The following is a 23,254-nucleotide window of genomic DNA, read 5'->3' on the forward strand; positions in this document are numbered from 1 at the left end:
TCATTCTCAAAGCATTTGCTTTCTACTTGAGCCCTTGGTAAGGATTTACAGTCTTATAAAGAGTCTCTCTGGCAGTGATTGGGTAGATGTGTACATTTATATATTATATGTGTGTGTGTAGTATGTATTGCTCATATGTATACATATAATACCTATTACTTGATGGTTTACCAATTAATAAATCAAATTACTTCTGTTGACTTGGTTCTGAGTTTTGGCAACCCATGTGTGCCTGGGAATACGGGGCTCCACAGGGCTATAATAACTGAGTCTGGGGAGGTTGGTTGCCAGGCCTCTCTTCTAAGTGCCTCATGGTGGCCTAGAACGGCTGGCCAATTACTTCGTAACCAAGTGCTTAACTATTTGTACCACCCAGCAGCCATGACCAATTAGTCCCTAGGTCCTAATTAAAGGTCTCATGGGTTTAAAAAAAGTAAGCATGAGCCGTGTACTAATTGTAACCACATACCTCACCTCCAGTGACACAATTTGCCACATTGGAAACATTCCATGTGATCTTAGACCCATGAATATGAGAGTCTAGCTCTGCAAACAGAGGAAGCCAAGGTCAGAAAGCAATAAGACTCAGGTTACTCACAGACACTTGTACAGTATTGAAAATAAAAGTCCTGTTTTTTCTTTCTTTCTTATGTTAAAGTCTGCCCAATTATATACATTGAAAGTTTATCTTGTCCCACTAGTTTGCATAAAAGATTTAGGTGAGAAAGAAGTCATTAGACTTTATGTCGGTTAGAAAATAGAATGAGTAAGTATTTACTTTGAGAACTATTATACCACTAGACAAATCGTTTTCCAATAGGATAAGTTGTGCTGTCATTTTCATCCCAGTTCATATTTGTCTTGAAATTATAGGAAAATATTAGTTTATAGGAATTAGTGTTTCGTCACATTTGTTTCGTATAGAATTCCCGGCACACTAGAGAGAGAGAGAGAGAGAGAGAGAGAGAGAGAGAGAGAGAGAGAGAGAGAGAGAGAGAGAGAGAGAGAGAGAGAGAGAGAAGAGAGTGAGCGAGAATATGCTCCCTAGAAGGGAATCACTCTCAGACTCGGTGGGTTCTCCTTATTGGCTTGCTTTTTTATTTTTAAACCCCAGCACCTCTTTGCTGACCAACATTTCCTTGCAAATCATGGCAAGGGTGTGGGAGTATAACCAAAGGAGCGGGGTGAAAGTTGGTGATGCTCGCTGCCAAATACCAAGTTGAAATTGAATCCTTCGGTAAAGTTCCTTAGGCATGGGGGCGCAAAAGATTTACAACTTCAGCAGAACTATAATTCTACCAAGAAAAAGCATCAGTCAATCCCCTGTCATGAAAGGATCCGACGCTGGCTTTGTAGTCTTTCTTTCTCCTCTCTCCAGGGAGGTGGAGGAGGGAGAAAAAGAAAAGGCCAGGGGAGTTTAAAAAAATTGATGAGGCTCTGACCCTTTAGATTCCATTTATAGTCTGAGCCAGAATGCCAGCCCCCTTGCCTAGAGAACTGTCCAATCCAGCCGCATGTGTCAAGATTCTGTTAGGCACTAGGTGAAATATATATGCATGCTCTTATACCATTCCTCACCCTGGGGCCTCCTTCAAGACACTGGGCCGTGGACCAAGGGCACTGCCACTCCTCTTCCAAGGATCATTGTGACAGGTTCTCTTGGAGAAACACTTTCTCTGCTGTTCCCTCGCCCTTTTGCACAAAATGGCCCCAAAGAAGGACGTGAAGAAACCGGCAGCCGCTGCCCCGGCACCTGCCCCTGCCCCTGCACCTGCCCCTGCACCTGCCCCCGTCAAAAAGGAAGAAAAAATTGACCTCTCCGCCATTAAGGTAACTACCCGGGTGAATTGTTTGGTCACTGAAACGCCTCTCAACAGTAAAGAACTCTAGGAACTTGCAGGGGTGGGGGGGTGTTCTCCACGGAGAGAAAACCGTACCCCTGTAGTAGGTGCACTGCTGGATTGGGGGAAAGAAAGTGCTGCCTGCGGGAGGGAAAAAGAAGCCCCTCTAACGTGAGGCCAGTGAAATGTATTATGAGAATGGTACTGGATGTGGGGACCTCTGCTGACTCGTGGTATCTTTGCTTTCTATTTTCCCTAAATGGTCAGAGCGAAAAGTAGGAAGAAATTGTTTCTACGTGCAACGTGTATGGGTTTTACAGGAGTTGCACTTGTAGATTGAAGTCGTCGTGGGTTTTTTGTTGACAGTACAAAGAAACCCTATGTGGAAACGGAATGACTTAATTTGACGGGATTTCAAAAGGAAACTTTTAGCTTTCCTTGTTTCCAGAAGTTTAGAAACAGACGATGATCCAGTTGTCATGAATGTCTTTTATTTGACAGCTGTTTTACCTCATCTGCAAAAGGGAGGATTTGTGAAATCCAAGCCAATTCCCTCCAGCTTTGCCTAATAAAATTTTATACACCACGACATGGGTTCTCAGGGCAGAGAATTATGTGCTTAAGGATTTCAGTGACTATAACCGTCATCTTGTTTATTTACCTACAATATCTAATTCTGAATTTGTGAGCTACTTCCAAATGAAACTAACCAGAAAACCCTGTAAACCGTGTTGGGTAGATAGATGGCTTTTAGCTTGTGTCCTTGAGCGCGCGCATGCTCATCTTGAACTAGAGAGCATGATGGAGTGTCGTGTCATCACTTTGCTGTGATCTAAGTTCCCCGCTGTCCAAAGCTCAGCTGTTTCTTGGTAAAATGACAGCATGGATATGCCTGTTACCTCTCTTCAATGTGGTCCCCCAAGTGTGCACCTTGTCCTCATCCACGGGCCTCTGATTGGTCCCAACGTCAGCATGAAAATCTGGGTCTAAGGACCTTGCCTTATATGGAGAACTGAGGGGGCAGGTGCCGGCGAGGCAATCTTTCCACTCGAGCCAGAAGCTCTGAGCGGGATAAATCTGAATGTGGTCAGCCATGTTTACTTGCGGCGATGATGGGCACCTATAAACAAACCTTTCGTTGACTGTACTAGTATAATCGTGGATTGTTTTAAGGTCCTTCAAATAAATGCTGAATTCGGTCACCCTTCGATACACACGGCGAACTGAAATACATTTGTATTTTTCCTAGCATCCCCTTTAAGCACGGAATGCTATGTTTCAGTGTCAGGGAAGTAGATCACCACAAGCATCGAGTTTGCAGGTACCTGAAACCATCGTTGAAGAAATTGAAAAGAACACACTCTAATATTGGTTTTCAAATATTCTGAACGACTGTCTAGGAAGAAGCATGCACGCAGGATCGTCTAGTGAATGCTTTCCACTGTGATGACTGCACACATGCAGCTCCAGAGGAACTAGAATTTTCCTCACAGGCAATCCTTGCTAATGTACCTTCATAGGTACAGACTCCTTGTGCATTATAAAATTATAACGTGAACGTGCATACAGCCACGACAGTGATTCCAATTGTCTCCATTGCTTAACTCACCAATTTATAGTGACATTAGCTACCTGCGTCCATGTCACGGCTATTTTTCTTTATATTTATGGTGATTTAGAAGACAGTATCCTCTCTTTGTATCTGACATTACAAGCATCTGGGAAAGAATGGTCGACGTGCTTTTCTTAAGAAGAAAAAGAAGTCTCCTGCTAATGAAAACAGGCATTAATTTTCCTCCTTGGATGACAATAAATAAATATAATTTAGCCTAATGGGTGAGAGGTCTCCAAGGAGAGACAAAAACTTTTTTTTAAATCTAGACAGCAAACCAATTACTTGTTCATACCCAGCATAGAAGTGACCTTTTTCTGAATATTAAAATCAGTTTATCATTCCATCTCATGCTGAATTTAATGACCATATGAGCTACACTAGAAAAGCAGCAGGAAGAAATACTTCTCGAGAGTGACTCTAAAGATGGGCATGAGCTCTCTTCAGTATTTCCTTGAGGAAGGAAAGATGTGATAGTCCCTGAGAAGGGACATAAATCAAAAATAAATAAGTGGGTCTTGAGGAAATTGACCTTTATCGTTCCTTCACGGGGCCTATTTCTAAAGGAAAAGAGTATCACAGGTCTGGAACTGATATATTTTTGTAAAACAACCGTACTGCTCCTAATGATTTGCATTCATCTAGGGAAAACCAGTGCATCTTCATAGGTATTTTAGCGGAGCCAAAGATGTGCTGCAACTGCACATTTTATAAAAGTTCATTTCAACCTAGTAAGAAGGCTAATTGAAGTGTATGTTAAAGCATTCCATATTATGATGCTTTTAATCACTTAAAATTGCTTCTAGATATATTATCTCATACAATCTCTGCACTTTTTAAGCAGAGCGAAAAATGAACTTTAAGGAAATTAATAGAGCTGCTTTATATGTTCATTACAGTTCTGGAAACTCCATAAAGAACAAAACTTAATTGGATTGTAAACGTTCTGTCATAAATTATATCTGATTGGAAATCTCAGGGTCTTCCACACTTGGAGTAATCCCGAAACTTAAATGTGCCATCCTTGGGTGGTGGTATGATTGGAGCAGTCATAGTAATGGTTAATTAGGGCACTCTGTTCTAATGCCCTCCTCGTGTGGATTTTCCTAAGCACTCTTCTCAAGGAGACCTGGTGACAGTATGGGCCATGCATTGGGCTGCTAACCACCAGGTCAGCAGTTCAAAACCACCAGCTGCTCCACACTAGAGACTTGCTACTCCCATAAAGATTACAGTCTGGGAAACCCACAGGGACAGTTCTACCCTGTTCTATAGGGTTGCAAGGAGATGGAATCATCTCAATGGCAATGAGTTTATTCTTTTCAAACATACGCATTGTGGATATTTCAATAATGAAAGCTACTGTCTTGGATGGTTCTAAGCACATGATCTTCAAGCAATACACACACACTTCTGACAGAATCTAGTAGAGGAATTAAGTCACCAAAAATACAATGATAGGTGCAAATGAAAGATACAGAATTTCTTGTCTCCACTGTGACCCAGGTAAGTAACTACAGAAGTAATCAGATAACGATGAGCCTAGATTTCTTAAAGATCTTCGGCATGTAAATGACAGTGCCGCATGCATGCTGCATGTCTTGCTGGCATGCCAGAATTGCTGGGAGTGATGAGCCTCTGGGTGGATTTCTCAGAGTGTTGCTTCCATTGTAACCCTTGCTATAGTCACTACTCAATCAGGTCACCCCTCATACTGCAGGAGACATTACAAAAAGTGGTAAAGGTACAAAATGCATTGACAGAAACCTGACCCAGTCACAAATCTCACATCTGAGATTGAATTTTTCAACGGAATGGATGCAGTGGCAACTTAGTGTTCCTAAGTACACCTACTCGCTGCTGGACACTCAGTAGAGAAGAGTTATGGGATATACATTGTGACCCTGACTTGAATTGGTCCAGGATCGCTTGTATTAAGCGATGGAGTGAAGATCTAACCTAACAGATCAAATCCCGGATCAAGTGTGCTAACCAATATCCTAAACCACCTCTTCTGTATGAAAATGTTATTTCTAGGAATGTGTGAAGGAGCTTCTCTTTATTTTTAACTGTGCTAAATAGGCAGCCTGGCGCTTATGTTCCCCTGCACATCCCCATACAACCAGAAGAGGGGGTGACATGCGCACAGCAGAGCCAGTTCACCGTCTTCTGAAATCCTCAGTAATCCGTTCTCCAGTTTATAGATTCTATGATTTATTGCTTGCGATTTGAGGGGCCTTATTTACAGATGAAGGGCAGAATATAAGGACCGACAAAGACTCCTGGTCCCTTTGCTCCAGTTCCTTGAGCTGTAAACGGGATGGAACATGATGTAAAAAAAAGGTGGTGTTGGTAGGCAAATGTACCGAGACAAAAGCTCAATAGTGATCAGCAGAGTAGATGCCCTGGTGTCACATTGGCTAAATCCCTTGGCTGCCAAGTGAAATGTGAGTAGTTCCAACTCAAGGGAGAACATGTGGCCGTCTGCTTCCGAGGGTCCCAAAGAGTCAAATTTGGCTTCATGATCATTGGAAACAGACCAGAGATAGGAGGGTGGGGGGAAGAAGAGTCAAACTTCAGAAGCATTGAATCTCTGTTAAAGGTGGGGGGGGGGCAGAAATGGGTAGATCTAATGGCTATACAGCATGATGAACAGAATTAATGTCACTGAACTATACATGTGAAAAATGCTGAAATGGCAAATGTCTGATTATATCTATGTGTATGTACGTTCACCACAATCCAAAGAAGCTTTGCATATAAGGGAACAGTAAATTTTTTAATAATTTTGGTGTAATTAAATACACCCACATCACGCTTAACCTTTACATTTCAATATGTAATCTCTATTTGGTTTGCAAAACAAATAGTGTGATATAAACTGGAAATCTCAACCAAACGTCCACTGGAGTGATATCTAGAGAAACAATGTCACTTGGTTAAAACTATGATCTTAACTAGTGTAAGAAAAAGAACTAGGAAAAGAGCATTATGTAATCAATGTTGCATTAGAAGGAATAGTTGTAAATATTCATATGTTCTAAGTTTTTCTTTTTTTTTCTTTTTTTATGTTCTAAGTTTTTCACACATAATTTTTTAAGTTTATTGTTTTTATTCTGCTCCTTCAATATTACAAATTAATTTTAATACAACTTCAGTGTCAACCATTTTCCATATGAATATGGCCTGAGGAACAAATAAAATTTATTTAAGACTATTTCTAGTTCTTGGTATGAGATTTCCTCTATCAAATATCTGTACTGTAAGAAACAGGTGGAGTGAAGCAAAAAGATATTAAAGGGCATTCAGTAACTTTCTCTAGAGTTACATCACATTTTATTATACACAACTGAATGATGTCCATGAAAAATGCAATTCATTTTGGAAAGGAACAGCTATGTCGACCAACTAATAATGCAGAGCACTTTTAATTTTTAAGATAATAAAGTCCTTGCAAGACGAGGAGATCACAAAGCGACAGTGCCAAATTTAGCCTCTCGACATTTGAAAGCTGCAAATGAGCCCCTGGCAAGTTGTCTTCAGATGTTGTTCCATCATTACCCGGTACTGAGTACCGTCTGACTCATGGAAATTGTGGAAAGGATTATATTTAGTCTGCTGAGCCTACACTTTCTTCTGCTCCTCTTCATACTGAAATGGTTTTTCTGTGAAAACGGGATCTTGAACAGTTTGTTTCTACATCGACTTCTATAATGTTATTTCCATCCCAATCAGAATTTGGAGGGCAGAAGTTCAATTAAAAAGTTATCGATGACTTCAGTTATACTAGTTAAATTTAAAATTATAGCAGTTCAACTTTATACAGTGAGCTGAAGTCAGAAAAGGACATTTTCCCTGAAAATGAAAAACATATCTCAATTAACTTTATATTTTCATTTTCTTTCTTTTTTTCTAATCATTTTATTGGGGGCTCATACAACTCTTATCACAATCCAGACATATATCCATTGTGTCAAGCACTTTTGTACATTTGTTGCCCTCATCATTCTCAAAACATTTGCTTTCTTCTTGAGCCCTTGGTATCAGCTTATATTTTCATTTTCCCTGGAGTGAGCAAAGTTCTGTGTACCTCGCTGCTCAGAAGTAGATTGCCTCCGGTGTAGAAAACGTTCCATTGATCTGGAATGGTGCCAGGCAACTTTGCTTAACTCTGGGTGGCAGAGGTTAGGACAGGTCCATACCACACCTAGGTATGCGTTATCAGGAACAAAGTTCCTGCTATCCTTCCCACAGGTTACATCTAGGAATGTTCATCAGCATACATGGGAGAAAAGGAAATGGATAAAAGAGAGAGGCACAGTCTTCTGTCAGTGCGCTGTCCTTTGGTGACTTCGTGTTGCTATGGCGCTAGAAGCCATGCCGCCCTCACGTCCACAGCCAGCGGAGAGAGCCATCGTGGAGAGCTTTCAGTCCTTGCGGGCTAAGACAGATGAGGAGGGCAGGCTTGGAAGTCTGCTTCCAAACATGAACCAGAGAAAATCCTCACAATCTAATACTGTCCCTCTGCCACCTACTAATCAAAGAGACGCATTGAAGCACGTTGTGTTTGGAATAAACCCAGGCATAAAGCAGAACTCTAGTAGCAGTATTTCTCACTATCTTGATATTTAATTTCTAAGAGGCAGAGAAGAGAGGAGAGCACTGAGACAGAAGAGACTTTCTACTTTGTAAAGCAAACCAAATCATGACACAGCAAACCAAATGCAAATCAATCGACCTTGACCAGCCACACCACGCCCTTGTTCAGAAAGCAGCTAGCTCAGCTTTCTATCATCCTAGGCAGAGAGGCCGGGGGAAAGTTTTGTCCTTTAAAAAGTTGTCTCGGGGAATAAACAGCATTTTGAAATTAGTCTATGAGCACAGAATCTGGGCCCGCTAACGTTTAGACTCCACTGTATTCTTTAGAACGTAGCTCTGTCTACTGTTACCAATGATTTGCTTAAACGATAACTTTGGTCACTGAAGATATGGGTGCTGTCGCAAAGTGTAGTAAAGAAATCCGACGATTCCTGGTATCGGAAAGGACAGCATCTGGAGTCTTAAGGCTTGGCTTAATATAAGTATCCATCTAAGAGGTGTCAGCTACGTCCACAAAGAAGGAGTACACCAGTCAGTGTGATCCAAGGATTATATTCATTAAATTCCAAAATCAGAGGAAGAAATTTTAGCAGAGCTTAAATACCTCACAACCAGTTTGCAGAAAGCTGTGGATAATAGTAAAAGCCCAAATTCCATTTATAGCGATCCTATGGGAATTCAACTCCATTGAATTCCCTGCACTCATTGACCAGAGATGTGAATGATCTTGTCCTCAGGCAGAATGATTTGAAAAGTGGATTATAGATAGCTCTAGTTAGGTTAAATTTTTACATATTATTTTCTTTTCCATTTTTCATTTGTCCTAGTTTCTATTATCTTTTCTGCTTTCACATGGATTGCGGTTTATCTGTGTTTTCTTTTGTTGTCATTGTTGGGGTTTGTTGTATGACTTTGTTTATATGAAATCCAGAGTAAGTCAATCTACTGAGACAGTAACTAGAACAATAGTCCCTTAAGGTTATGGTAGAGGGGTTTGGGATAATAGGGACCTAATAATGATGGGTAGAAGAATAAAGAAAATGTTCTAAAATAGATTGTGCTGATTGTTGTATTACTCCTTTTAATATATTTAAACCATTGACCTGTTACTTATATGTCAATGAAACCATTCAGAATATTCACTTTGATCCTCAGTAGGTACCAAAACCATCTAAATTTTTATTCTGTATGTATTAAATATAATTAAATGGAAAAAGATTCACATGAAATAATTTGACAAGAGGCTACAAATTACAGTTTAATAATGATGATTCATCATCATTAACAATAATGATGAATAATACCAAAGTGGTTAAGAATATTCAAACCATAAATATAACTTTGAAAATGATATCCCTGAGTATTCAACATATTTTGTACAAATTGATTATTGTATATCCATCTACAAAGGTATGACTGTCTATTTAAAAATAATAAAAATAGGCATTGTATCCAGTAGTGGAACGCTGAAGGATTTGTTTTCTATTATTTAATATTTACGAGCTCTATGGAGCAAGGAGTCTGGGAGCATAGTATTTTGTCGTTAGGATGCTAACCACAGGTTGGCAGTTTGAAACCACCAGCCGCTCCACTGGAGAAAGATGAGGTTTCCTACACCTGTAAAGAGCTGCAGTCTCAGAAACCCACAGGGCAGATTGATCCTTCCCTATAGGGACGCTCTGAGTTAGGATTGACTCGATGGCAGTGAGTTGATTTTTTTTCTGTTTAATTGTGGCTCTACTGAAAACATCAAAGTGAAATTTGAATCACCTATGTTGATTGCTGAAGCCAGGTAGTGTAGTGCTGGGCTGCTCAGCACAGGGTGGCTGGTTCAAGCCCAGCAGCCACTTTGTAGGAGGCAGTGGAGGCCGTCTGCTCTCCTAAAGATTTACAGTCTCAGAAACCCACCGGGACCGTTCTACTGTGCTTATAGGTGGGAATCATCCACGAGTGGGAATCAACTTGATGGCAGTGAGACTGGGTTTGGGCGTAGGCTTACTGAGAACTCTTATCTAGGATAAGTTTTAAAAGTTCATGAAAATATTTACTTATCTGTTCATTCCATTTTTCCACAAATTTTTTGAAGGATCCCTCATCTATAAAAATTCTCAGTAATAAGCGTAGCTAATTCATCTTAAATAATTATACATGTAGAAGACTAAAAAGGGCATAAAGAAAACACATTCTGATCTAATAGGTTTTATTTATATCTCAAAAATTATGAGACTCCAATGATATAATTATCAAATGTTTCAAATTTCCACCTGTGTTCCTACCATCCACTTTCCCCTTATGATTCAAAGCATTTAAGTTGTTCTATTAACCCTCATTTCCTAATAATATCTCCAAAAGTCCATCTACATATGAAGATGTGCTCATCTCAGCACTACTGACTTGAAAACATTTGATTCCTATTTTGAGATACAAGACCCTATGACATTCTTTTCACTACTTGCAAATTTTGTTCGACAAAAAGTGATACCTAGGTCTTTACATGTGGAAAATATATGTCCGCCCTGACACAAATGGTTCAATACGGAAACTAAACCAAAAGGTAGATGTCCGAACGCACCCAGAGGTGCCTCAGAGACAGGCCTGACGAGCTGCTTTGAAAAGTCAGCCTCCCCCACTACCATGATCCGGATTCGACCTTGCAGGGCTGGATAGGGCAGAGGATGTACACTGGTGCAGATGGGAGCTGGAGGCACAGGGAATCCAGGGTGGATGATACCTTCAGGACCAGGGGTGTGAGGGGCGATGCTGGGAGAGTAGAGGGTGAGTGAGTTGGAAAGGGGGAACCGACTACAAGGATCTACATGTGACCTCCTCCCTGGGAGATGGACGGCAGAGAAGGGAGTGAAGGGAGATGCTGGATAGGGCAAGATATGACAAAATAATAATCTATAAATTATCAAGGGTTCATGAGGGAGTGGGGAGCGAGGAGGGAGGGGAAAAAAGAGGACGTGATGCAAAGGGCTTAAGTGGAGAGCAAATGCTTTGAAAATGATGAGGACAAAGAATGTACAGATGTGCTTTATACAATTGATGTATGTATATGTATGGATTGTGATAAGAGTTGTATGAGCCCCTAATAAAAGGTTTAAAAAAAGAAAAGTCAGTCTTGAAAACCCTATGCTTCTAGTATGAACCGATGGGCTTGCCCTATGTCCCGATCAACTGATCCACAGCCACTAACAAATACAGCAACGGAAGAAGACTCTGTGGTTTTTGTGACCAACACCCACAAAACATTTGCTGAAGCAGAGTGTAACTACTATTCATGTCCAATATCCTCTGAGCTAGCGAGCTTCTCTACGGCTGCAGAAGCTTTATTATCTAAATTTTTGGTGGCCATCCCAGGTCTGATCTTTTTCAACAATACTTTGAGAAGGAAATCGCTCCCTATTCTCAGGTAAGTTACCATGAAATCTCCTTGTCAACCAAGCACTTGTGCAGTTGCTGTGACATTGACTCCAACTGACTATGGTCTCGTATGTGTCACAGTAGAACTGTGCTCCATGGGTGTTTCAGTGGCTGAGCTTTCTGCAGCAGGTTGACAGGCCTTTCTTCTGAGGCACTCCTGAGTGGAACTGAACCTCCAACCTTTTGGTTAGTGGCTCAGCATGTTAATGATTTGCACCACCTGCAGACACTGATGAGCCAGATACTTCCTAAACTGTAATATGCAATTGTACTTTCCACAGCCCCTGCCTTTGAATTCTTTAAGATCTCTCAACTAGAGTTCCTACTATATATAACGGAATTGTCCATGATTTCCTCCACATCCTAAGGTTATGGAGATTTTAGTAGACTCTACAGAGCCAAGTCATTAAATAATTGAAAAGGTGGAAAAAAAGAACCAGTAAGAAGAACATTCTGGTCAGAGCTATCAGCGCTAATCATTAGCTCTAATAATTAGAGCTACAGAAATTAGAAAAATAAGACTGGCAGCCACCATAGTGGTAACAGGAACAGAGGAATAAACCCACTGATAATGTAAAGAAATTGAGAAAGTTTGGTGGGAAAAGGCGGTCAAACCCATTCCCTGCTGGGATCAACTTTATTATTTCTGAAAATACAACTCGCAAGAAGCAAGTCTTTAATAGATTTCAAGAACAGGCCCAACTATAATGTGATGATCCCAGAGCAGAATGAAACTTGAGGTCTTTTCAAGTCATCTGAACCTTGGCATAGAGGACGGGACTTTAGAGGAGGGCCCTTCTAACACAGCTGCCATTTAAAACCCTAAAGCAGCCACCCCACCCCACCCAACAAGTTCCATGAACACGCAAACTTGCTGTGTAGAAATTTGCTGGGTCTTATGATTGACCAAGGGAAGGAGGTCAGCCCAAGCCCTTAGAAGAACATTAAACTCCTGCGCCATTGACCAACTGAGACGCTTCTTAAAGGAAGGCATCCCGAGAGAACTTCTGAAAGAGAAAGACCATAAAAGTACTGACAGATTTCAGTCTCACTGGGGCTGCCCACTCCTGGGTTCTGGTTTCCTAAAAATAACCTTCAGGATACAGCTCCCTCTTTCCCTTTGCCCTAAGAAAGTTAAAGCACTCTCCAGGGGGAGTGGCAACTTCTCCCTGAAACCTGATGCTGGCAGTGAGCTCACAGCTTCTCCAGAAATAAAAGGAAACCTCCGCCAGAGAGGATCCCACTCAGGGACTGGACCAGCCCTCCGCTCACTCTTCAGCTGCACCGCTGCTTGCAGCCCAGCAACTCCATCATGGTGGGTCCTTTAAGAAAATGGTTCGTCATGTACAGGAGATTAGAGCTAGTGCATGTGGTCTTTTCCAGAAGAGGGGTGGGTAGACATGGAGGAGGATTGAGTAAAGAACCTTTTCAATTGTGAGTTTAGTCTCTACTTTGGTTCTTTCTTTTGGGGGTTGTTTTTGAGGTGAACTGAGGATGAGAGAAAATAACAACAGCTACTAATGTCAACTGAAAAAAAAATCCATCTTCCTTCTTAAAGTAGTGTTTTAGATTTCAATATATTAAATCTAAATTTAGAAAAGCAAATACAGAAATATATTATTCCTTAAATTACTAGGCAATGATGCCAATAGCCCAAACGGAGACTATTTCTGATGTACAGGGTGTCGTGTGCTAATATAAGAATGAACTGGTTCATCAGCAGGCTGACCGCAATCATTTTAATGCACTGTGTCTGGATTGGACAGTCCTATACCTTCAGCATGGCACAGATTATTATACTATTCTAGGAAACATCTGATTTAAAATCTGTTAAAACATTGTTTCATTGATAAAGATATGGAAAGAGGCTCCCTAATGATCTTTTGCAATAGCTTTTTATGTTTCTAGATTCGAAACTACCCTCAGGCAACCTTCTTATACAATGACACCTGCTTAGCACACGCACAGGAGAGAGCCCTCGTTCTTCTGTCAATGCATTTGAAAGAGTACTGCTTCTTTCTTTCTTTCTCCCTCTCTTCCGTCACTGCAGTCCTTCAGTGCTGACCAGATTGCTGGTAAGTGAATTGAGCTCCTCTATCCCGGATGGTGGCGGTGCACTGCCTGGTTTCGGAATGTTACTTTGTATTTCAACTTCCCAGTGTCCAAGCTGTGTCTGAACTCTGAAAAGTAGGCTTTCTTGTGGAGCTTACTTTGACGATGACTCAGGGAATGAGCTGGATACACTTCAAAAATCAGAACACTTCTATTTGGTTAAAATACTCTTTGTGATTAATTTCTTTCTAACAGATCGAGTTCTCTAAGGCACAGCAGGATGGTAAGTGTAAAAGATGTGGTTCCTAACATGTGTCCATGTATAAAGGTGGCCCAGGAGAAAGCCAACTCCCTTGGGATGAGAGTAGCTTTTCCTAAATATCCTCACTGATGTTACCACTCCCAACGCTTTCAGTCCCTCTGAAGATGAACACCGGAACTAGGATTCCTAACTTGTAACTGTTCATCAAAAGTGTAAGCAAACCAAAGGCAAACACTGCAATGAAATAGGTTCTGATATTTTCTGGATCCTAAACAAACCCAACTTGACACAACAGGTAATAACATATATTCTGAAAGGGGGACATACATTTGGGAGGACTAATCTCTTAATCAAATCCCGAAGGGGAAACAATTTGTTCAATTTGGAAAATATTGATTATAATATTGGCCCATCATCAAATCTCTATAATTTTTCTTTTCTGTGAAATAATTGCAATGATGAGCTGAGAGATTCAGAAGGTCAAGTTATTAGAAAATAACAGTGAATTCAGAGACAATCAGGGAGGTTCAATCCCTCCTTAAAGGGGCAAGACAGAGTCCCAAGGAGATGATGGGACTTGTTCTAGGACCCAATGAGTTAGTCAGGGGGCCAAACACCGGTAATCAGCTAGAAGGCTCTTCCATGAGAGCAGTTACTAGCTAAAAGATGCTGAATCTTAATAACACTCACTTCTCCCCACCACTTCTGGTCTCAAGCCAGAGCATAAGTAACGCCCCGGCCCTTTTCTTCTTTTTTATTAAGAAGTATAGAGAGGAGAATTTTATGCTATGAAAGCTTCACAAATCCAAATGAACTCAAGCAGAGATATATCTGTAAAAGAGAGAAAAATTACAGTTACATGAAATCACATATGTAAATTATACTGTATAAATAATGAAAAGTAATCATTAAGGAACTGTTAAAATATTCATTTTCTACTTAAAGGATACTACTTGCCTCAGTCTCTTCCAGTTCCTGATATCAATGCAGTAAAAAGAGGATCCTGGCTCTAGCACGGACTCACGTCCACTCTCAATGTGTTTGATGATCCGAAGTACAATGATTAAATGATTTGACAACTGAGTAGTCCAGAGCATTTGAAATCACATTATGAAAGATGATTTTTTACCCTGTCTAGTATAATTTCTTATTTAAAATGCATGTTTGACTAGTGATGCAGCTACATTATCAGCGACTACTTCTCAGTCCTGTCAAATATCTAAGTTATAATGCCAAACTATATCAAGACCAAGTAATGGAAGATTTAAAAGTCCTTGCAGGAGGCAAAAGGCTTAATGTTACTATTAGTCCATATACTGATAATCTTTAGATATTTTTTAAGTGGTAAACACTGGCACGGTCAACTGGTTTTCTCTTGTACCAGAAAGACAAGTATAAACCTTGAAAAGAAAATCAAAACCCATATTTTCTGAAATGAATGAAGACTTCCATTGTTTGCTTCCTTTTTCAATGAGTGACACTCGGCTACTTTGTTTGAATGTTTCACAGGACTGGAGTGGGGGGTGGGGACTAGAAAATTACAGCATTACAGACCAGCCACTAGTCACCAATCAATCGCCTCAGACTCACTCACTCACTGTCATCTAGTCATGCCGATGTTAACTCATGGCAACCGTTTAGGACAGTTTAGAACCACCCTCTGAATTTCCTAGACTGTAACTCTTTACAGGAGTAGAAAGCCCATCTTTCTCTTGTGGAGCAGCTGGTGGTGTTGAACTGCTGACCTTGCGGATCGCAGCGCAATGCCTAATGGCCATACTGCCAGGGCTCCTCTGGACATATTTAATTGCTCAAGAACCACAGAGCTAGCAGCTACCTCTGGAGGCACGACTGATGTAGGACACTTGCATCACCCCCATAAAGTTCTACAGCTGTCTGTTTTAGTAAAGGAGCTAGCATTTTAATGGAATGGTTGCATCCCATTAAAACTTTATTAACAGAAGCTGGCAGTCGGGCCTTGGGCCACAGTTTTCCATCCCACGTTGTAGACTAACCCTCTGTTTTAAAACCTGAAATTGGTGAAGTGGCCTTGGAGTTGATTCCATCTCCTGGCAACCCGGTGTGTTTGTTACAGACTAGATGTGCGCCATAGCCTTCTCTTGGCTTTCCGCTTCAGACAAGGAGATGGACAGGCCTTTTTCCTGCAAGATCACTGGGCATATTAAAACTCCACGGTAGTGAGAGTAGCCTCTTTTAGTTCCCTGTCTTTTAAGCAACAAAAGGGTTAATGTAAGGTCAGAGGGATTCTGTTACAGCCCATAAAATTCTATTTCTAAATCAGCAACTGACCAAGGTAACAGTGAGCCCTCTCAGTGATCCATCCATGTAAGCCGAGAGCCAGTAATAAGTTCAGTTTCACATGTCCTTTAAAAAAATGGAAAATCATATTGGTTTTTAGATTAGAAGAATGATCTGTTAAAGTCAGCGTGTATAGATTTTGAATTAAAATAATAAATTTGTATTTGAGGGGGGACATTTATCAAAGAATGGTAACAAGAGCTAGAGGTGTTTATGAATATAGTAGATGATACAATTTTTTTAGTAATATGGAGGATGAGGATACTTTGCTGAGTAATCTCCCTAGATAGCATCGTTTGATCTGATCTCTTGGGATGGCTTACAAGGAATGCTTTCAACCTGACCAGAGCATTCACAAGGATTTTGGCTTTCAGTATTGGTATGAACTGCAGCAGGTTACCATCAGTACATTTGGTTTCCCAAGACAGTTCCATTTTGTGAAGTTCAGGTTCAACTGAAATGAACTTACCCCTCAGTCCATAAACATAGATGGTTGTAGTCTGTTTTGGGGGTTACAGTGCTAAGTTCTCAGTCAGTGTAATTCTAAAATATGAATTCACATCAAAGGACAATGGTAAGATTTCGGAGAGCAACCAATACCATGATTATCATAATAGCAGGCAACACTTTAAAATAAAAATATGGATCAAATACACACACCCAAATGAGTGGAAGTAAAATTGGAAATATGAATATTAGTGGATTGTATCAATGTTAATATCCTGGCTGTGATATTACACTATAATTTTGCAAAATGTAAACACCGAGGCAGAGAGTGCAAGGAATCTCTCTGCATTGTTATTTTCCAACTGCGTGTGAATCTACAATTATCTCCATAATATTTTTCATCTAACAATGAGTATTTAATTATAGATATTATCTGTAGGGGGAAAAGAGAAATGTTTAGAGACATTACCATATGAATAGATGCAAACATTTCTCTTTCTGTATCAGTTGTACTAGCAGTATACTAGAATTATACATAGGTGAGGTTTAGGGAAATTATATAACTTTGTAGTTTGTCTTTCCCTTGGAAACTTTTCAATTGAGAAGAATCTATTCTTGGAGAAAACTACCTAGAGAGAGATCTTAAGAATGGTGTATGCCAAGGAGGTTGTTCTGGGCAACTCTAAGTTTGGGCTAAGCTCGTTTAACACATGTTGATTAAGAATTTGATTTCTTAAAAAACTGTTTTTAAAAAGAAGTTGATTTCTTCAGACATTATCAACTTTGTTAATTATGAGGTATTGTAGGATTTCTCAAAGCCTCATATCTGCCTCCCAGACTGGTGAAGGAAATGGGAACACACACGACTAGAGGCTCCAATGATCACATTCGATTAATAACGACGTAGGACTTGGAGGTGGACATCTTGCCTTCAAATAATCCCCAAAATGAAGATGAAGTAATCCCCATAGGCTATGAGTAAAGGGCTTGCCAATGATGATATGAGCCAGAGCTAGGGATAGTTGAGCAAGTAACAACCTGGATGGTTGGTAATTGTTCGGAGACTCCATAAGAGTGTGGGCTGGATCCTTCATGGAACTGGGAGGGGTTAATAGAGAAGCAGTTGAAAAAAGTACCCTCATTCATTCTCTCTCTCTCTCTCTCTCTCTCTCTCTCTCTCTCTCTCTCTCTCTCTCTTTCCTTTTCAGACTTCAAAGAGGCATTTCTCCTGTTTGACCGGACAGGTGAAGGCAAGATCACTTTAAGCCAGGTTGGGGACGTCCTTCGGGCTCTGGGCACAAACCCCACCAATGCAGAGGTGAAGAAGGTGCTGGGGAACCCCAGCAATGAAGGTAACCACATCTGATTTTTTTCAAGAAGTATGAAAGTCAGAATGTGTCTGTATCCATTGAAAAGTAAGTTTCACCAATTAGAATTCAGTTTGCTTATGAGGATGCTGAGTAGGCCTCTTGGCTGTAAAACTCTCAGCCTTTCCCCTGGTAACCTAAAGTCACAGCACTGTGAGAAGCTACGGGACAAAATGCCATCCAAGGAAAGGAAATAACACCAAATGCTGGTAGAAACATCATCACGATTGTTCATGATTTAAAGGCTAATGAAATGAAATTATACCCAAAGAAATCTAAATCATTTTTGAGGCTTCAAATGTTCAGGGTCATAAGTACGTTTTGACAAAAGAGATAAATGGCTAACACACAATGTGCTCCGTGAAGAACTCGGAGTGAATTATAATGACACCCTTCTGGCGGAGACCAACACCTTAATAAAAAGCTGTGGAAATGAAATTGTGATGGTTTTAACTTGACTGGAATCACATCCTGACTTTGTCCAATTCTCGGTCTTTTGACTTCTGTGGAAATCTTAAAAGAAGCTCAGCTATCATAATTAAGAAAAGGCAGGATGGAACCTTAATAGGGGTATTGTCTGTTCTAGAGAAAGACAGGGAAAAAAAGTCAGTAAGATACCTAAATGGAGAAAGTGAAAAATTCATTATACACAACATAGAAACCCTGGTATGAAACAAAGAAACGCTCATGGCAAAGTATAAAATATGAACCATGACGAAAGAAGAAAATAATAAATTGAAGTTTTATCAAGTAAACAATATTGGAGCTTTAATATTTGCTATTAGGAAAAAAGGCTAGAAGGCTATATTTTTCTTTATAATTGAAAATGTTTAGGAGATATTCTTTTTAAAAAATTGATTTGAAGTAAAATGGCTTCTAAATCAAGCTGTACTAATTTTCCTCAGCCTTCATTTCCTTTGAAGGAAAACTCTTCATTAAATCTTGCAGAAAGTCACTACGAATTGGAGATAAAGTGGGAGAAGCAACAGGCACAACCTTACATTTAAATGCCATTTCTGACTTACCAAATGCGTCTCTGGAATTTTTACCAGGGTCTATTTATTGAGCCCTTAAATGCAATTGCTTATAATATTACTTGGTGTGCTGGTTCTCTAGTCTGTGAGAAGACCTGCAAAAGAGAATTGTGATTTTGGGGTGAGGCATGAGGTGGGCAGCGTTTGCAAATGCCTTGACAGGCTAGTTTATACGTCTGCTGTGAATGAGTTTACTTTGTCAGAAGATGCCAAAGAAAGCCCTGTCATCTCCAGGCCTCTAAACCACAAAACCGACATCAGTTGAAAGAACATTTGATGGAATATTTCATACACACATTTTTCTCAGAAACTTCTTTTTAATGTTACTTAAAATGCAACTTGAAGGTGCTACAAGATCTCAAGGCAATGGTGGAATATGTAATAATATTTAAGTATTACTATATGGCTTTGTTGTCGCACAATATATTTTACATTGCTTCCTAAGTATTTTTGGAAAGTATCAAATTAACAATCTAACACAATATCAGTTAACATTTATTAAGCACTCAGTATGTGCCGGGTATTGAAATAAGTTTTTCCTGTATCACCTCTTCATGTTCACAGAAGCACTGTGAAGACTCGCCCAAGGGTCACATCATAGTTACAGTGGTAGATCAAGGATATGTTAGACACTGAGAGGTCAGCACCCACATATTATTTATTGCCATCTTTTGGTCTTACCACTTTGACAACTAAGAAACTAGCTGTTTGAAGATTTTCAGATCGGCGAGAACACATTTCCAGGCTTAATTTGTGACTCAGAGATGGATGGTATTTTATGGCAGCTGCCAACTCTCCAAATTGTGATTTCTTCCAGAAATGAATGCCAAGAAAATTGAGTTTGAACAATTTCTGCCCATGATGCAAGCGATCTCCAACAACAAGGACCAGGGCAGCTATGAAGACTTTGTGGAGGGCCTGCGTGTCTTCGACAAGGAAGGCAATGGCACGGTCATGGGTGCTGAGCTCCGCCATGTGTTAGCCACCCTAGGTAAGGAGAGTTAGCAAGGTAACAAAGGACTCACTCAGTCTGTACTGAACGAGTGTAACTTGGAAGAAACGTGGGGTAATCAAAATGGGTAGAGAAAAGGAAAGTGGCAAGGACCAGCCAAAAGGCAGAAAGCATTTCTATTAGCCTAGTGGCAATGAGTTTGTTCTTCAGAAACAGGAGTTTAAAATGTAGTGAAATAATCAAGCAAAGCATTGTAGGAATTTGAAGGATATATTTTGGAGAATCGGTGTAATATGCATTGAACTCCTGTGTTTGAAATCAACTCATTGACAGGAAAATATGAGAGCATGATTCCTAATCTCCAAGAGTTTAGTCTAGACACATGTTGAGGGAGCTCATGACTGGTACCATAAGGTGAAGTGTGGAACGTAATCTGTTTTCTTCTTTATGAACAAAGAGTTGTGTTCCATCAGGTGAAAAGATGAAGGAAGAGGAGGTGGAAGCCCTGATGGCGGGCCAGGAAGACTCTAATGGCTGCATCAACTACGAAGGTACAGGCCTGTGCGCCCCGGCGCTTAGCAACTGATTCGAGTCATATTTGGAGCTCAGGCTAATTGATTTTTCTGAGACAAGAAGGCGATCTTAATTCAACTTCACTTTTTCTGAAAATATTGTTTTTACATTCAATTACTGCTGTAAAAACATGACATAAAAGAAGAAGCATTTAATAACCATTGGGGTTAAGAAAGTAGAGAGTCACCCAGAAAATAAAGACAGACATCTTACACTTGGAAAAGTGGGCACAAATTTTAGGTGTAAAAGCTAACGGTATAAAAACCAAGGAAGGATTATTTTACAAATTTGGAGTTATCAGACTTTCTAAAACTGAAATGGGCCAGATGCATTTAAATTTTTTAAATCTTTTTATTGGGGCTCATAAGGCTCTTATCACAGTCTGTACGTACATCAATTGAGCAAAGCACCCTTATACATTTGTTGCACTCGTCATTCTCATAATTCACCTTCCACTTGGGTTCTTGGAATCAGCTCGGTTTCCCTTTTTTTCCCCCGCCCCCCTCCCTCCCCGATCCCAGCCCTGGTCCCATGATAGTTTATAAATAATTATTATATCTTATCTTACACTCCCCGGCATCTCCCCTCACCCACCTTCCCATTGCCCATCTCCCAGAGAGGAGGTTACACATAGGTCTCCGAGATCGGTTCTCCCCTTCTACACCCCCTTCCCTCCTGGTGTCGCCACTCCCACCGCTGGTGTTGAGGGGTTCGTCTGTCCTAGATTCCCTGTGTTTCCAGATAAATTCAACTGCAAATGAATAGTTTAAAATCTATAGATCAAAAGCTATCAGAAGCAGTCACAAGATAATCATAAACTAGGAAAAATATTTGCAATTATTATTACAAAGAAATTCTCTCCCCTCAATTTTAAAATTAAAAAAAATTTTAAAGGCTACTACAAATTCATAATAATTAACAATTTACATGAACAATAAACAACTTAATGCTCACATGGCCAATTAATAAAAAAGATGGATTAAAATGAATATGATATTCAAAGATGTTAAACTTAATGTAATTTTTCCTAATAAAAGAAATGTTCATTGAAACAACACTGAGATGGCATTTTAAAATAAACGAATTAACAAAGATCAAGTGCTTGACCACACAGTCTGGGTTGACGAGTGTATAGAAACAAGCAATCTCATGCACTCCTGATGAGAATGTTAAACTGATAAGCTCCAGCTGAGAGTATGTAGTAATCTCTATTGATTCCATCTATCTATTTTGAGGCACGTAATCTTGAGATAATATTTGCACCTGTATGAAATGATTATATGACATGGTTAGCATTATAGTATAGTTCAGAGCAGCACGTGGCTGTAAGTGCCTTTAGTGTATGACGTGGCCAGTGACGTCTGGTACAGCCGTACCACAAAACATTCTGAAGCTTTAAACCCTTGTATGTGCTGACGGTGATATGTCCAAATATGTTATAAATTGAAACATGACAAGTGCAAAACGGTGTTGGTGGATTCTATCATTTAGAAAAAAACTAAAACAAGCATTTCCATTCTTATTGCATATGCATAAAGAGGTCTTAGAACTTCACTCAACAGAAAGGAAGAGGGGCTGGGGGTCATGAATGAGGACGCTGTCTTTTATCATGTACCTTTCTATTCTTTATAAAAGGAGTCCTAGTGGAATGACAGCAAAGCACTAACTGCCAGCTGAAAGGTTTGCAGCTTGAACCTACCGAGCCATTCTGCAGTAGAAAAGACCTGGCTATCTGCTCCTATAAAGACAATAGCATAGGAAGCCCTAGAAGTAAATTCTACTTAGTCCAACAGGGTCACTAGGAGTCAGAATCATTTAGATGGCACACGACAACAAAAGACTTTGAACCCACCTTTAAATGGTGGTTCGGTGGTTGAATCATTGCCTTCGTGGTTGACATCCTCATCCCATTTATAACCAATGTAGCTACCACCTTACCTGTAGTGTGGAAATTTTCATGTTGCTATGATTCTAAATAGGTTTCAGCACAGTTTCCAAACTAAAACAGATAGAAGAAAGGTCTGCCAGTCTACCAACAAAAATCAGTCAGGGAAAACACTGATGGACAGCAATCAGCCACCCTGAGTCCGGACTGATTTGACAGCCTCAAACAAAGCGGTTATGCCGTGAGCTCCAAGCCACTCGATGGGGAAAAGACGTGGCTTTCTCGTCCCATACAGAGTTACAGTGTAGGAAACTCACAGGAGCACTGCTACCCAGTCTTCTAAGGTCACTATGAGGCAGAATTGATTCAATGGCAATGAGTTTGGGGTTTTGAGAACAACAACAAAAACATTACTTTTTAAAAGCATGTGAATGTACCATGTATTAAAAAAAATTAACTCTCAAAAGTGGAAAAAATTCATTAAATCCATTTTAAGAGTATTAGGGTATGCTGAGTTGAGCAAATAAAGTCAAGAGTTGCAGCTAAGAACAATTAGGACTGAGCTAACTTGCTAAATATCTATTTTATTAAATTTGGCTCTTAGCTAATTTTAACCTGTCCATATTACCCCTACAGCCTTTGTCAAACACATCATGTCTATCTAAATGGAGCACTCGAGGTATGTACCTGTTCCAACTATCATGTCCAGTCTTTCATGTTTCATGTTTCCTTTTGATATATTTTAACGTGGCAGCTTAGTTTATATGCTGTAGAAATAGTTCATAAGTGTTCTTAATTAAGAGTTATTTATATTAACAGGTAGCACTAAGGACCGGAGATATTTTCTTTAGAAATAGAATCTCTTCGTCTAAGCCAAAATAACCTACC

The 23,254-nt window shown here is 40.0% G+C and overlaps 1 protein-coding gene across 1 annotated transcript; it reads left to right on the forward strand.

Moving 5' to 3' along the window:
- Nucleotides 1-1,704: 1,704 nt before the first annotated feature.
- On the forward strand, nt 1,705-23,031 carry MYL1 (myosin light chain 1). Its single transcript, XM_075529454.1, has 6 exons — nt 1,705-1,830; nt 13,783-13,810; nt 17,764-17,907; nt 19,774-19,947; nt 20,382-20,459; nt 23,003-23,031. Exons 1-6 carry the CDS (start codon nt 1,705-1,707, stop codon nt 23,029-23,031), a joined length of 579 nt encoding a protein of 192 aa, XP_075385569.1.
- The last annotated feature ends 223 nt before the right edge of the window (nt 23,032-23,254 follow it).

The sequence above is a fragment of the Tenrec ecaudatus genome, chromosome 13, assembly GCF_050624435.1.
Source record: "Tenrec ecaudatus isolate mTenEca1 chromosome 13, mTenEca1.hap1, whole genome shotgun sequence".
Lineage (NCBI taxonomy): Eukaryota > Metazoa > Chordata > Mammalia > Afrosoricida > Tenrecidae > Tenrec > Tenrec ecaudatus.

Coding starts and splice junctions, on each gene's coding strand:
- MYL1 (XM_075529454.1), top strand. CDS start 1,705: ATGGCCCCAAAGAAGGACGTGAAGAAACCGGCAGCCGCTGCCCCGGCA. Junction 1,831..13,782: donor TTGACCTCTCCGCCATTAAG/GTAACTACCCGG, acceptor TCTTTCTAACAG/ATCGAGTTCTCTAAGGCACA. Junction 17,908..19,773: donor GGGGAACCCCAGCAATGAAG/GTAACCACATCT, acceptor GATTTCTTCCAG/AAATGAATGCCAAGAAAATT.